The 16,606-nt window shown below is 50.1% G+C and overlaps 1 protein-coding gene across 5 annotated transcripts in view; it reads left to right on the top strand.

Moving 5' to 3' along the window:
• The window catches only part of Gaba-b-r3 (gamma-aminobutyric acid type B receptor subunit 3), a 40,399-nt gene that overhangs the window by 14,556 nt on the left and 9,237 nt on the right, over nt 1-16,606 (top strand). For 3 of the 5 annotated variants that reach the window (XM_076817195.1, XM_076817196.1, XM_076817200.1), the window contains exons 3-8: nt 1,442-1,759; nt 2,287-2,391; nt 2,950-3,015; nt 6,847-7,050; nt 8,801-9,025; nt 10,650-10,710. In XM_076817195.1, the coding sequence (XP_076673310.1) occupies nt 1,442-1,759; nt 2,287-2,391; nt 2,950-3,015; nt 6,847-7,050; nt 8,801-9,025; nt 10,650-10,710 (979 nt within the window). The remainder of the gene's footprint in view (nt 1-1,441; nt 1,760-2,286; nt 2,392-2,949; nt 3,016-6,846; nt 7,051-8,800; nt 9,026-10,649; nt 10,711-16,606) is intronic. The other 2 variants (XM_076817198.1, XM_076817197.1) reach the window with 2 other exon arrangements.

Below are 16,606 nucleotides of genomic sequence, written 5' to 3'. Positions count from 1 at the left end.
AGGGAAACTAAACGGACCGATGTCCAACGTACAGATTATACCAACCGAGAATCAATACGTTCGTCTTCCGTGCGAAAAATACGAACCGTTTAATTCGCCCACCCCCCACGAAACGCATCGTTCCGCACCGGGTGCCCTTTCATTACGAAACTTACCGCTGCGTTCTCTGGCATATATTAAACCGGGGAGAGGAGCCGGCGATCCGTGCCACGCCGTTCGAACTCCTTTGTGAATTCCTGGCGAAAAGTTGGGCCCCGAGCCGTGGAATGTGTAATTTTAATCTCTGCTCGCTTTCTTTCACTGCATTCTTTGCGACAACACCTATACGCGACTCGAATAGAATTCGCACTCCCGCCCGCACACATACGCTCTACCTAAACGCCGAGGAAGCTCAAGTACGATTGAATGTAATCTAGTTAAACGTCGCGATGCGCTACCTATGTTGTGTGTACGTATACGTAGATCGCAGGGAGGATTATGGATATGCATGGCGGGTAGAGTTCGCGGAACGAGCAGTCGCGTGCTTCGTTCTTATAACGAAGCACTTGCCAGTGACAATGGGGGGTGTGAACCTGATGTGACATTCATTTGTATTTGTATTTTTTGTTTTCCTGTGTGTTTCTAACACACAGGATGGCGTTTCTAGCATTTCGCTTACATTGCCCAACGAACGATAGTCATTTTTCCTTCTTCCCTCCTCTCTCCTTCGGGTCCCAGCAGCAGCGACGCACCGGGAGACAGGTGATGGTCACCCATCTTTCCCCAGTACGCGCCCCGTGATGTTTAACTTCGGTGATCTTACGGGAACCGGTGTTTCCATCACGGCCATGGCCGCTGGTCAAATACGGACCGTCATGAATGAAATTAAGTTGCAAGTAGTTGGAGGCGAAACAAAAGATACTTCCCGGCGGAGATTCGTTTTTGCTGAAAAAAACACGCGACGCAGCGATTCAATTTTCTCGACAGAAGTCATTATCGAAGTTTCGATTTTTCTACTGGCGCGTGGGATCGCCTCGTAATCGGATGAAAGTGTAAGGAAGGAGAGGGGGAATCTGAAACTCTCGGCGAAGACGGGTCGAAAAGTCTACATTTTCCTTCCACCTGACATTCCGTCGGATTCTACGGTACAAGACGAGCCCTTGAGCTTTACGAGAGCTTTCCAGCTCGCCGTAGTCACCGCTCGCGTTGAATAATTGCTCGTTAAGGCTCCCTGGCCCATCTCCTCTCGCCTTACTCTCCGTACGAACGCGTAAATCCAGCGGTAAGAATCCCTTTTTTCCTTCTTCCCCTTTGTTGCGCAACGCGCCCTTATAACCGTTCCAGATGGGCAGTGTTCGCGGGGAGAGGCGAATTTATCCCGTGATTGAGTTACCCGCACCACCTATCGTATCTCGGATTTATCCTGGCCGCGGTGTTAAAGCTTCGTGACGCTTGTTTCCAGTGCGATCCCGGTGTAGCGGTTGATAGATTCTTCCACGCTCTGTACTCGGCTAAGAAGAATGATCTGATACCGCTCCTGCTGGGCACCGCCTGCTCCGAGGTTACGGAGAGCTTGGCTAAGATCGTGCCCTACTGGAACGTGATTCAAGTCTCCTTCGGATCCACCGCGCCTGCACTCTCGGATTCCAGCGAGTTCCCACTCTTCCTGCGGACCGTCGCGCCAGACTCGAGCCACAACTCCGCCAGGATAGCTCTCATCAAGCATTTCGGCTGGGACACTGTCACCGCCCTCTCTCAAACCGGTGACATGTACTCTCTGGTAAGCAATCAATCCGGGGCGGCAGCCGACACGGCAATTTAATCAAAGACGCACGCCACTCGGAACGTTGCGCTCTTAACCCTTAACCGGTATACAGTTTTTGGCAAACGTGACTGGTATACCGGGGTCGTGGCAGACCCCAAATAAAAAAGGGCACAGAAATTTGTAAAGTCGACGCTAGAGCAACCGCTATGAATATTTTCTTCTTAGGCAATGTGGAAAATAATAGAAGCGTAGAAAGTTAAACTGTTATTATAAAATTAATTAGAAATTCAGTTTACCAACTTAGACAACCGAAAATTGTGCATCGAACTTTGAGTGCTTGGGGTCACGAGCGACCCCAGGATACCAGTTAAGGGTTAAGCTTCGCGCATGGCCTATCGATAAGCGCCGCGCGTCCGAGTCGCGCGTGATTCTTCGCGGGAACGCGAGCGGCTCGCACGCGAGGCACGCGATTATCCGAACTCCACGCGTAGCTTCTGTAACGCCGCGACACTCGCAGGTCCGTTTCAGCCTCTCTGTTTCAGGCTGTGAACGATCTAGTCACGGAACTGGAGCAGGCGAATATCACGTGCACGGCAACCATCACGTTCGCGGAGAACGATTACAAGGAACAGCTGCAGACTTTAAAAGTAAGGCGCGCTTAGACTCGAGCCTGAAGCTTCGAGCTTCATTGAATTTTTCCCCCGAGTTCGCCGGAGATTTGTGGCGGTGGCTGCATGTAGTTACGCGGTAGTTGCGCGGTTTCGTCTTCCTCGCGTTAAGAATTTTCCTCGCCTGGGTACATTTACATACGTGCCCAGCGAGCATCCCTTTCGGAATACGAAGCGCGCGTAAGAGATTCCACGTCTGCGACTCCGCCGTCAGAGATAATATCATCGCGCTTGCTTTCCCGCAAGCATCCCTCTAACGGTCCGCGCCCCGCGTCGAACGTTTCGAAATCACGTCGAACGATAGAAACGTTTCGCGACGGAGGACGACCGAGAAAGAATTTATCGTGCATTAGAGCCCGTCGGGTGACGTCGGGCAAAGAGGATTCAATTAGCCGCGGCACTCTGTTCATAACTAATTATACGCCGCGCCGGCTGTAATGCGATAAACGTGCATGCAAGACGCGACAGCTGGAAGGCAGCGCGAAAGACGGGAGGGGAGGTTGCCGTGGTCGAAGCGTAATTTTTATTCGGTTGCAGGAGCTGGACACGAGAATCATCATCGGAAGTTTCTCGCCGCGACTGGCGCCGCGCGTTTTCTGCGAGGTGAGCCGTCAAACAAACTTGTAGCAACTCGGGCGCGACCTGTGCTCTGCGCACCGTCGGAAAGGTTACACGATCAAAGTACCAGCGGGTTAAACAATTTCCGATGAAACAATGACACCTAATATCGTCGGGTATTTTTCTTTTCCCCTGCTTGTTACGCGCCTACCGTCCAAATTGTTTGGCACTCGCGGAACAAAGGGCCGCTTTCCTTGTTTCACCGTGAAAACAACGCGCGCAAGCACCGATGCCATCGAGATGCACCGAGGGAGCCCAAGTGTAAGCAGATAAAGTTCAGCGAATCCATTATACGCTACGGCTTTATGTAAATCTCCCGCGGAATCCATTCGGAACTTCAACCTTTTAATCAATGTTAATCAAAAAACTCCAACGGCATTCCCCGAACGCGCATTACGTTGTCTAGGATTCTCGCAGCTGGATCAAACTGTGCGTCGAAGGGTAGGAGTGACATAAACGAGGCGCTATTACTCAACATCGTATTCGCGCGTGTATGCGAAAAACACGTATGGGGGTACACGCTGAACTCCGTGGCTGCATCAAAGTTTCATCAAAGTTCCCCTGACGTTTCTCTCTCTCTCTCTCTCTCTTTCACTTCTCTCCTTTCCTCTCTCTCTCCCTTCTTTTTCCAGTAATGCAGTACCTACATCGTTCCGCTACAGTTACCTTCAAACTGTGAGAAAATAAAACACTCAAAGGTCCACAGCCGGCGTGTCGTACGTTTACGAGCATTCTCGACCGTGCGCCGGCAACAGCTCAATTACGAATTTTTACAGACGCTCATAAAATTGCCATTTCCGCGAGAATCGCGCCCGCTGTCGTTAGCACGGTGACATTAAAGCACGCGGCGAAAATTATTTTCCATTTCCACTGACAACGAAGCCTCTCGTGGACGGGCGCGCACACAGAGCCCGATTCTTTTCTGCAATCAATTAATTCGCGCCTCCGCTTTCAAGCGAAAATCAATGGAAATGCAAACGCATGGTCTGTGTTTCTGCTAAGCGAATAATGAACATTGTGTTAAAACTAGGACGCGATTCTCCCCCCGCCTCTCGCCCTTTGCCACTCTCTCTCTCGCCCTCTTTCTTCGCCATTATCCTCTGGCTGGCTCGGCGTTTCGAGACCGAGACTTTCCAGACGCATCAGGCCCGTTTATCCGAGAAGTTTTCGCTTCCCTATTCGGCCTGCGTGTCGATGCCGATATAAATTAGCTTGCCAAACAGCGGCGAACGATTACGCGACGGTCTCTAAATTCCGTTGCCAGCGGGCGAAGTGGCCGCGTCGGGGAACTTCGAACGAGGCCATTCGTCGAACGCCCTGCAACTAATTTGCCCGTTGTCAGTGGGGAGCGGATCGGCCGTCGAAAATTCGCCACCGAACGGAAAACTTGCGGCACGCGTGGCTTCCTCGAAGCCAGCCGGTGGCGTGGAAATCGTATCAACATCACGGTCTCGCGCTTCTAATTTCCTCCCTGTATCGGTGCCACGGTACACAAGCCGTCTCCCACACGCGAGCTTTTCCACAAATACGGCCGGGGATGAAATTGCGCCCGTGGCGCGGCACACACTCGCGCCGGTGTGTTCGCGCGCTCACCACCTATCGCCGGGGCTGCAACGGATAACACCGGTCCGTCCTTGATTCGGTGCCCTTTAAATCCTGCCGCTGATGCCCCCGGATCCCACGGTTCGTTTCCTGATTGCCACTCCGAAATCTCCCGCTCAAAATCTCCCAGCGAAATTTTCACTTGCCCTTTGGTATATCGCGCAAAGAACTCCCGCGCCCCGGTTCCCGGGGGCGCGAACGAGAGCACGCTAGAATGCCGGGGGTTGGAGAATGTAAATCTCCCGCTTTTCGCCGGCGCCCTTTTTCGCAAACTCTCCGGGCGGGTACGTTGAAAGCTTATTACGGGAAGAATCGCGAAGTCTGGTAATCGGCCAACGTGGCTTCGCTTTTCCAGCAGGATTTTTCAGCGTAGCCAGCATCCTGGTCGACTGCATTATTGCCGCGGGGCGGGGAAAGTAACTATCGCCAGGAGGCAATAACGCGATCGTAGATGCCCGTTGCCATTAAATCGACGATACCCATATCCTTCCCGTTCGAGCGATTGCATTGCTCGTTACTTTCCCGATATTTAATATTCGCGGGTCAGGATCGGCCGTTTATTACGCCGATATTCAGCGACGGGGTTCTCGCGTTTCTTTGTCGCGAGCAACGGCGCAAGGAGCGAGGAAAATCGAGCCGACGTTCTGTGATAAATCAGCCGAAAATACAGGCAACGCCCACGCGACAGCTCGTAACTACTCGCGGTATCGTTTGCACCGGTTGTGTACTGTGTTCTGCCGCGCGATTCGATCAAATTCAATCTATCAGTCGTTTCAATCGCGAGCGAATTGGCGAAAGAATTATTGTGCTTCTTGGTAAATAATCCAGTGCATTCGTCCGGATGCATCGGCGGCGGGACGCGCCGCTCTGTATCTCTTTATTACCACTTCTACTGTGCCAGCTACTCCGGGAGAAACACGAGGGGCCTGATTTACGAGAGCGCGCGCGTTTGACGCTGCGAAACGGCACTTTGCCCGCGCTTCTCTTCCCCGGCGGGAACGGTATTGCGTTCAGTATTCCAGGCGCATTTCTCATTTTCGCCTTCCGCGTGCCTTCGCGCGACAACAGACGCGAGATCGCGAGACAAGCTGCATTCAAACGTGACCCAGTTTTTTAACTTGGCGCGCGTGCCTGAGCGCCAGAAGACAATGAGATGCAACTGCAGCGGGACGATTTTTCCCGGCGTCCGGGGCGGCGACGACCGCCCTCCCAAAGAATTACGAAACTTGCCGACAGCTTCGCGAGACGCGCCGGTGAAAGTTCAGCTCCTTGGATCGAAGGGGAATCGATGGCTGGGTAAGGGGCTTTATTCTACCAAGCGCCAGGGAAATTGATTACGGTAGTTGGCGCTAAAAGTTTTTACCAGGCGCGGGTAAAAACCGTGCAGCATCGAACCGGCGATACGTCATTCGCGATGGCCGCGGGATAAGATACCGCAAGAGCGATCCGCTTCTTGACACCGCGACTGACAAACGACGCCGCTGAAATACGGTCTAATGACAGTTGAAACGCATGATATATGACGCGCAATCGGAAGGGCTGCCCGGCGACAGAATAAGGCAATATGGGGAAATACGTGGGCGAGGGGTTGGCGAGAAGCGTAGGAGACGGCAGATATTTTACAAGGATATCTCCGATGGTCCGGCAAGCAACCCCCGGCCCTCCTGGCCGTGGTCCATTTCTCATTACCCGGTACGTCCATCGTTCCGAACGAGATCGCCGTAAACATTTCTGCTATGCTCTCTGCATGCGCGTTCCATAGCCGGTGATTTTTTTCACTGCGACGTGAATTAAACGGGTGCGACCCCATTAACTTTCATCCTTTCTGACAAGTGCGCTTGACGATCGATTCTTGGCGTAGGAGGTATCGCGACGCTTCGAGAATGTGGCCGTCATCGCGTTAATTTCCCGGTTTACGCGGGGCGGAATTTTTATGGAAATACGAAATATGGATCTGTAATGAGCCCGTCTGCTTTCTCGAACGGATAAAATACTTATTCCGAGTAATCCATATATTCGAGAGGGAGAGAGAGAGAGCAGAGAGCGCGAAGCTTACCAGCGAGAGCCAATTCTAAAGCTTGCCTTATCTATTTTCCCGAGCTTGGCCAGAGCCACGCCGGGGAAACGGCCATCGTCCGTAAATATCCCCAGCTCTCCCACCTTCTGTTAATCACACGTTTCAGGGGGTTCCTTCTGCTTTCTGTCCCCAATCAGGCTTGGAAGCTGGGCATGCACGGGGGTGACTACGCGTGGATACTGCCAGGTGATACCATCGACCTGTCGGGGATGACGAGCAATTGGTGGCACTCGGGACCAGAGGAATGCACGCCGTCGCAGCTGTCGCAAACGTTGGACGGCTTGATCATCGTCAAGAGTCACGGCTCGGCGCTGGGAGATGAGATTAGCTCGTCGGGCCTGGTGAGTGTACCTTCCAATCAGACATTATTTTCCTCGATAAGACTTTCGGTGGGAAAGCATTTTCGTGTCTTCACGCGCCGGGTTAAGCTGGGTAATTACGCTAACGTGCCGGAGTAATTACCTCCGCCTCGCAAAGAAATTCCATCCCTCCCGCGGGAAAAGTTCGAGGCGGCGACATCGCAGCCTCTGATTAATGCTACCCACCCGGGGTAAGGGTTGTAGCAAAGACAAAGCCCTTCGATATTTCCTTATCCCCGTTAATTAACCGGCACGGCATTCAGGCAGAGTCCCTTTCCACAACAGTGTCCCGATCGTCGCGTAATCGGGCACCTAATAAACCCACTCTGATTAGGGGAAAATAGAACGCTCGAAGAAGAAAGGCGTCGCGTTTTCGTTACCGGTGGGGTAGCTGCCGGGTACCTCTTGTGTCCATTAAAGGCTCCGAGAAAACGGCACAGTAGAAGGAGAGCGCGATAATAGGCAGGAGCTTCCTCGCATCGAACTTTCCACGCCCCAGCAATTCAGCTAATGACCGACTCACGTGTCGCTAATTACCCACGTTTCGCGAAGGGACGAACCCGCTACCGATGAAACCTTCGAGCCGAACGTTCCTTGAAATTGCTTACGCTTCCACGGCGAATGGCGCTGCGAACCCTCCGCTTTTGCCCCTAGGAAAATGGACTCCCCCCTTGGATGTTCGCGGGGACCGCTATGTAGACGGTTTACAGTTCACTTCTTCAAACGGCATCATGAATAATTCCGAGCGCGTTCGAGTATGCTGAATATTTACGCGACTACGTTGAAAAATAGAAATTCGCGGTCGCGCGGGCTCCCGCGGTATCGAAACTAAACAGGAGGATGCACGGCAACGTACATACATAAGTTCACTACCCGATTTGCATACTCTAAGAGGCGAAGCACTGGGCAAACTTGAATTTTCAACCTCGGGTATTTCTACTCCGGGCGGAATGAAGACAGCGTGAAATTCGCGGCGAATGATTTTCGTAATACGCCGGGTGCTGTTGTCGCTCGCATCGAACGCTGGCGATAATGGATTTGACCAAAAATATGATAAACGCTCGAGATAGAATTTCCATCGGAATCGCGAATCGAGCGCTGAACGTCGGAACAATGCTAAATGGTCTTTCACGCCCGTTTAGCGCGCAATATCGCATTCAGAGTCCGTGACCAAAGTTCCATTGATATCGAAACAGTTTTCCAATCTGTCGAATAAACTCCGCTCGATCGGCCGGCTCTTCGTTTCGCCCGTCTGAATCGTTTAATTTGTTAATAACTACTAGTGCGCCGCGAGAGGCACGCTGTTGCCGGCGCGGCCGATAGAACGAAGTGTGCTCTTTGCTCGAGGGAGGATCGCTCGGTCAAAGTGCGCGAAGTGTTGGCGTTACTCGAGGAAAAGTGGTATCTATTTCCTCGGCAATGAGGAACGAAAGTGTTGCCCTTTGTGGCAATTTTATTTCCACGACGCATAGCGACACCGCGCCGACGAAAAAGATTTATCCTCCTGCAAAATAAGCTGGCAAAGAGGAATCCTTTATCCGTGGCGCGCGAGCCAACAACACCCGAGATTGCGTTTTTTTTCTTTCTATTTATTTAATCTTCGCCGCGAAACATTTAACAGGCTGGGACGCGCCGAGGAAGTCTCGCGTATATTTTAAAGGGATTACCCGAGCTTCGACCGGACGAAATGAAAATGTCTACCCCTAACGCGATAACAATATCTTCTGCGTAGACGAGCAGCAAGTTCACCTCGGAATTGGCAAAAAGAGGGGTGACGCATTCGAAATTCGCCGCGCAAACGTACGACGCCGTCTGGGCCATGGCTCTTGCCCTCGAGAGAACCGAGATCCTTCTGAATAGAGACAACACGAGCCTGGCGCAATACACGCACACGAGAAAGGACATCGCGTCGCGACTATTGGAGCAGCTTAAGCTTCTGCGTTTCATCGGAGTCTCGGTGAGTAGGGGCAGATTCATACATCAAACGACATAAAAACAAGAATATTCACCGGAGCGAATAGCACGGAGGAAAAAACAAAAGGTCGCTCGCCCATTCAATATCGCTGCTTAGTTTACAGCTATTTTCCGCAACAGATGCCACTATTTGTTTCTTATGGGAAATGGCCCGCTGATTCCGAAAATGAGGTCTAAACAATTTTCCGTGGATGCGTTTTCGAGATGTCGATAGGGGAAGTTTTTACCTGCCTGTCAAAAAGGTGATCCCACGTAATTGCGAATATCTCGTGTTGCGAATAACCGATACGGTCGGAAATTATCTCAAATTAAAGGTAATTGAATCACCAACAAATCTACCAATCCTGGGTATTAAGAAAATACTTGAACAAATGTACAGAATTAATTAAAATTCGAATAAAACAAAAATCGAGAAAATTTGAAATGTTAGTGTTTTCACACAATTTTCTCTAGGTTCGATATTTATCCATAGATTTTCTTCAGCAGCGCCTTGTTTTCTTCGTAAAAGTGCAGACTCAACGTAAGAAATGAGAAACTGGACCTAGTTTTGCGATATCGATTTTCTTAGATAATTAAATGAATTGTCGATGTCAATTTCGGTCGAAAAAAAACTTTTTTTCACATATTTCCATCGATTTCACCCGAACCACTGACCCGATTTGGAATTTTTGTCAGGCAGATTTATTGGTGATTCGATTATCTTTAATTTGAGGTAATTTCCGACCATATCGGTTATTCGTAACACGAGATATTCGCAATTATATGGGCGCACCTTTTTAACAGGCAGGTAAAAAGTTCTCCTATCGATATCTCGAAACCGCGTCCACAGAAAATTTTTTAGACCTCATTTTCAAAATCAGCGGCCCATTTTTCCATAAGAAAAAAATTGTGGCATCTGTTGCGCAACGATTTTTTTGTATTTTGTAAACTAGTGTGTTTACACATACAGTGACTCGCATTAATATTCGGACACTTTTTAAAATAGCATAACTTTTTCAGAATTGGTCCAAACGACTTGAGTTTTTTTTAGAAGCTAGAAGGATTAGTTTGCTAAATGACGTACTTGGTCGTTTTGAAAAAAAATGTATTTGGTCGGAATAGTGAAAAAAATAGTAAACCTTTCCTATTCTTTTCGCTATTCCGACCAAATACATTTTCTTTCAAAACGACCGAGTACGTCATTTAGCAAACTAATCCTTCTAGCTTCTGAAAAAAACTCAAGCAGTTTGAACCACTTCTAAAAAAGTTATGCGATTTTAAAAAGTGTCCGATTATTAATGCGAGTCACTGTACGCATGCCTAATTTGCTTCATTTACGTGCAACAACGCGCGTGCACGAGGAAAACAGAGAGCCGGGAGTCGGCGAGCCAGCCCTCTGTTGCCACCCTAGAAACACTCCCATCAATCATTTACGAAGATAATAATGATCGCTCTTGCGCTGTCTAGCCCGCGTGTCTAACAAAATACACGCCAGCTGCCAAAGCTAAACTACCGTTCGTGGAAACGAAATTCATTGCCCGGTGAACGAGAACTTTCGTCCTGCCTCTTCGACAATAATTGAACCGTGCACTAACAGCTAACGATTCCGTTGATGCGGTACGTTTCAGGGGCCGGTCTCGTTCAATGGAGCCGACAGGGTGGGTATCACGGCGTTCTACCAGATGCACGGTGAGTAAAGTTTACATATTGCCCACGAATAACTCCCGGCACGTGCGCGAGCATCGATTATATCGGGTGTGTACGCAATGCCAGACGCGTAAGAAGCCATGCGTGAAATGGTAAATTCAGGAGGGTGGACTGGAAACCGCTGACAATTGGATGCCTCTAACGATGCAGTACACCGCGTGTACTCGCATTCTCAGCTAACTGACACGTTTAGCCGGGGGGACGAGCCCATTTATGAGATTTCCATTGTGCGATGCCCGTCGGACGATACGATTTCAGCCGGCCGCGCGATAACGGCGTGTACTGCTATTCCTGGCAACGAATTCCTCGGCCAAACTCGATAGGAAAGCGCGATATTGCTCGGGCCATCGATCGCTGCTCTCCTCTGTTTTCTTACGGCGACACCATCGACGCTGGCCCGGGCTATCATAAGCGCCGCGCGAAAGTGACAAACAAATTCCCAACGAAACGCCGCGGAAAAGTGCTATGCAAATAGACCACATGCTGGCTGACTCGTACCTCCGCTCGGACGCCCCAGTTTAGACTCTTTTCTTTTTTTTTTTAATAACGGCAGCAGCAGCGGGCGGGACGAAAGCGGAAAGTGGCGCGGGGGTGGGAAAACGCGAAAGCGATAGAGCAACTTCTTTTCGAGCGTGAAGGCGCGATGTTCGCAAGACAGCCTGCGAAATTTACACGGGTTTTACGCGGATCGGAGCGATGGATTTCAGCTGGCGGGGTAATTTGACATTCGCGGTAGGAACTTGACCCGACTAAGCGGGATTGTCCAAACATGGGACAGTTAAAGCAGCTCTGTACTTACCTCGCCATGAATTCGGCGCGTGCTTACGGTAGGGCGGGAGTACAGTTGCATAATTAACGCGACAAGAAGCTGCGACAAGAAACAGCGCGCAGCGCGGGGGTCAGTCGGTGCACAAAACCGCGCGCCCCGCGTGAACTAGGGGTAAGAACAGGCGGACGTGGGCGCTGCTGTAAGCGTCCGTGCAGCTTCTTATAATTAATTTCACTGTTGGAAAAAAAGTATTACACCTGTGTTGTATTCCGTATTTTTCGTATTACTTTTATTTTATTAAATAACTTTATACAAATAACGGAAACTAAGACGATTACAGATAAATACTAGATCATAGATTCAGAACTAGATTCTCGTGTCCAGACTATTCGGACTGAAGTGCTCAAGTGCTTCTGACTGGAAGAATTGCGTGTAATATATATATATATGTACGGTTTTCGGTAAGCTGAAAAGTGGGGATTGTCCTGAGTTTAACGGTCGTTAAGGGATGAGGCATAGAGATCGAGGTTCAAGGATGAGGAATAGGGTACGGATAAGGTCATAAAAGAAGGACTTCAGGATGCTTACTATTGCTATCTGGAAAACTAACGCGCTGACTAATACTTTATATAGATTTAAATGACGTTGGTATACAACACCTGGATCAGTGCTCGATCGATCGCCCTGCAAAATTTCCCTCTCTCTTTCTCTCTCTTTCTCTGTATCTCTCTTGTGGGAAGACTGTTCGACTGACAAAGTATGTTTGGGCCAGAGCGATTGGGATCGAGAGCGGACGTTTATAGTAGAGTATCGAATGCGTCAGGGGTGTGAGGTTTGAATGGTTTCGTCGAATGCGTGCGGAGGGTTTGGGTGACCCGAGTGTGTGTCAAGAGTGTGTGTTGCAAGTGTGAATCTCGGAGAGCGCAAGATAAGAATGGATGAAGTCAGTCCTGCAGAGTCCGTCGAACGAGCGGCATCATCGCCTGTTCTTTACAATAAATAAGCCTTTTTTACTTTTCCACGAGTGTGCAGTTTACTCCTGCCCTGATCACCTAACATCCCTACACTCTCTCTCTCTCTCGCTCTATCTAACGACAACGTCGCGGTAAGGAAGACGCCTGACGCGCGAGCATGTCTGTGAAACAACGTTAGCCAAGTTCGACGATAAATTAATTATCCGCCGGGATTCCGTTCTCCTCTAGGAGGATTCGGCGCGGAGAAGCTGGGAGCCACTAGCGTGGGAACCGGAGTCGAAAGAGCCATAAGGGCTCTCGATGTCGCGCCTACAGTCCGCGTTGGTCTTCTGTGCGGCTGCCGCGCCGCGCGAGGACCGCGGCTCGTCGGGCCCGCGAATCGCGATCTAAAGCATGAAACGAGATCGGCGTGAGGTTCGTGCGAACACGACCAAAGATGTTTGCCATTCTACCCGCCGGATGTCGGTAAGAAGTCGATGAATAATTAATGAGAGAGGACCCTCGGGAATCGGCGGCAAAAGGGAGCGTGCCCGAGAAAGGAGAAAAAGCGACGATGGAAAACAAGAGGGACTCGAATGCATTATGCCCGGGCCGGTATTAATCGTTATTCCGACCGAGAAGCGACTTCGTGTCCTAGCGCGAGCCAATGAATATCGGTGTCGAACCTTCACCTTTCCGTTTCATCACCGTCAACTCTTGCTCCGGCAAATTTCACTCCTGCGAATCGTCGCCGAGTCCGTCTAGGCCGCGGTTCGGGGCTCGCGAAGCTGAGCTCCTCTCCTGGGTAACGACGGGCGAGCGCATAATTCGAGGGGCCTCGGAACGCTGCGCCCCGTCCTTGTGGGCGAAAACACGCTTCTTTGTGAGATTAAGCTTCTTCTCAGCCGCGCGACCCCGATACGCCGATGTTAACGACACTCGCGTTCCTTTCCACCGGAATTATTTCCTTCCCCTTCGGCCGCGACGCATCTCTTCCCTCTTTAATTTCTGACCGCCCGAACCGATGGATGTCGGATGCTTGATCGGCCGTCGTTCAGGTGCCGGATACCGCGCTCGCGTTTACGGGCCATTGTCTCCTTAGTGTGATCGAAAATCAATCTGCCGGAAAGTGCTCAGGCTCTCACAAGCTGCGCCATGAAATTGAGTCCAAGACTCATTACTCCCCTTCTGTTCATTCCTCTTCACTTTCTGCACGTTCCGCCTCCCCTATCCTCCGCCCCCTTGTTCCACATAGACGCTGCCGGACGACGTTCCGAACAATCTCTTAAAAGCTTCGATAGAAAGTGTCCCCCAGTCCTCTCGGCCTTTCATTAGACACGTATGCTGGCCTCGGCTAGTGAAACGATCGAAAGCTCCTCGAAGCTCAGGACTTTCTCACCGTCCCACGAGCGTAGTTTTTACAAACGAGACAGCTCGGTCAAATTCGAGCGTAGCTTCGTGCTCTTTATGCGGGGGCTTCGAGTTCTCTAACCTGTTGGGGTCTTCCCGCTGGGAGAAGCTCGGTTGTGCGCGTGCATTCAACGATCTGCACACATGCGAGTTCTGCCCGACCGTGTGGAGAGGATCGAAAGATTCCTGTCTTGCTGTAAAACATTTCTATGAGATTTCAAAGTTGCGCAGCTGCCCGCTCCTCCGCGAGGATTCGGTCCCGAAGGATTTGCCAGGGTCGGGCAAGTTTCCCGGCAGTTTCACGCAATCCCGATAGCTAGACGGCCATCCGCGGTGTAGCAAGCCCGTCGTTCGGCTCGTTAACCTTGCACGAGCCTCGAAGAAGCGGCTCCTTTTTCTGCCTCGAGTTTCGAGCATCGATTTCAGATAAAGTCAACGAACTGGCACGAATTTCCGCCAGCGATAGGCAACAGTGCTCGCAAAGAGCCCTTGGCGGTGCGGACAAATTGGATATCATCAACCGCCCGCTTCTTTACCTTCGCTTTCTGTTACCTCTGTTCTGCATCCTTTTTTTTCCCCCCCTTGCTTTACTCCAGTTTACACCTCTTCCACGCTCTTTCATCCATCTAACCAGTCGGCGGTGAAGGTCCTACGGCTGTAATCCATCAAATCCCCTAGCGGATAACAGTCACATTGTCGCGGCTCTCCGATTTAGAATTCGAGCATAATCTCGGCGACAGGCAAAAGGCGAAACAGCCCGACCCGGCGGATCCTTTATTCCCCCTTTTACTGCGACAAATCGAGCGCGAAGAGCAACCCTTCTGTCCTTACGGATCGATCGGGATTAGACGTGTGGTTCGCTTTGCGCGACGCGACGGCAGCGAACGCCGCGAGAAAGATATTTCCAGACCGCTCTCGTTCCGTTTGCATGCGCGAGATATACGCCCCGAACGGCGCAGTTGATTTCATTGCCCCAGTTGAAAATTTATCTGGGGAAAAGCAGCCGACGTTATAAAAGAGGATTTATCCGCGAGACATCGGAGAAAGAGCAAAGGGACCCATAAAAATAACGGCCGACAGGCTGCTTCGTTTCCTGCCCGCTTCGGGGGCAACCGACATAAATATTCTAGTCATACTTCCTAAGACGATTCGAACAACGGTGCCCTATAATTCCCTCCCTTCGACTCGGAACAATCTTCTTTATTAATTGCTTCCCTCGGCGCGCAATGATTAGTCACGCGAACCGGCCCGACACGAACAAATGATATCAGAAAACAAACTCCCCCGCTCGTCGTGGAAAAAAAGTTCTATCAGCTGTCGTAAAGGGCGGAGGCGAGACAACTGAAGAACATAAATAGCGAATGCGCCTTAGGGGCCGTCCTTAAATTACGTAAAGGTAATTTTCGCGAATTCTCACCCCCTCACTTCCCCAATAAGAATTCGTAAGATTTCATACTCCAACCCCCTCCTTGCGTAATATTTTTACACTTAATTTTTTGAGTTATTAAAATTCTTTTAAAGGTTTATATAATTCATTTAACTCGGTTTCGGGAAATTTAAACTAAAACTACTTTTCTGGAATATTAATGATAGAGTTTGTATTTATTTAAAATTAGATTAAACAATATTACGTAAGACGCTACCTGACTTGACGCTTTCTCTTGTAGGAAAACGTAAGAAATTCGCGACCCTCTCCCCTTCTCCTCAAAAAGTCTTAGACGTAATTTAAGGATGACCCCTTATCACGCGGAGAGGAACGAGTCGCAACAGTTCCCCGTCTGACATTAGTGAGAAAACGCGCCGGAATAAGTAACTATTTAGATTTCGCGTTACTTTATCGTGCGATATTTCAAGACGACACCTTGACACCTTGCTCTTAAAGCGAGAACGTTTGAGAAATTGAAAAAGCTTCGCAGCGTTAAACGTCCCGAAAATTCAGATGGATAGAGTTTCTGCCGGGACTCCACGGCGATATCGAGTGCGAGGGGAATTTCTATATTCCACGGACCTTCTCCGATAAATTCCGACGAATTCCGCTAAGACTACAAAGATGCATTCGTAAACATCCTCGATGCTCCGTATCAAGCCGAGAATAATTCGATCGCACCGAAGCGAAGAATATCTCTGCCGTTGTCACTATCCATCGCAAGCAAGCGAAGAAGCTCGTTTAAAGATGCACGGGGACCGAGGGACACCTATATCGGCATATTTCACGAATCTAAACTGTGAAAAACGATCGGCCGACCTCTCCCCTATTTTTGGCCGTTGAAAGTAGCAGCGCGTTAGCATCCGGAGACAGAAGATGGAACGAAATGAGTATTATTAGCCAGCCGGCTGTAGTCATTACTGTGATGGGAAAAATCCCAATACGTATTGTCTCGTCCGTGGATCATGCAAGGCAGCTGTTTCAATGGAACGTCTCGAAACTCAGCTGCCAGCGCGATGCATTGCTGGTTTTTGCGCGGTACGAAACTCCTGAAAGGATTGGGTAACGTCTGGAACTAATGTCGCGTCGATTTCCACGATTTTATATCGCAAAAAAGATGCGCTCCATCCTAATTCCCCTCGATCCCGTTGCTTGAGTGTGCTCAGACGAACTTAGATAGAGATTCTATAGCCCTGAGACGTCTCCCCTTTACGTGGCTGCGTGAATATATGTACTTATGTACCTACATTCGTCTTCATCGATACGTCGAGCAAACGGTGGCTCGCGAACGAGAAAAAGGGTATTTTATCAGACGGCAGA

Source organism: Andrena cerasifolii, chromosome 7, assembly GCF_050908995.1.
Source record: "Andrena cerasifolii isolate SP2316 chromosome 7, iyAndCera1_principal, whole genome shotgun sequence".
NCBI classification, from domain to species: domain Eukaryota; kingdom Metazoa; phylum Arthropoda; class Insecta; order Hymenoptera; family Andrenidae; genus Andrena; species Andrena cerasifolii.
This window is presented reverse-complemented; position numbering and strand designations above follow the sequence as displayed.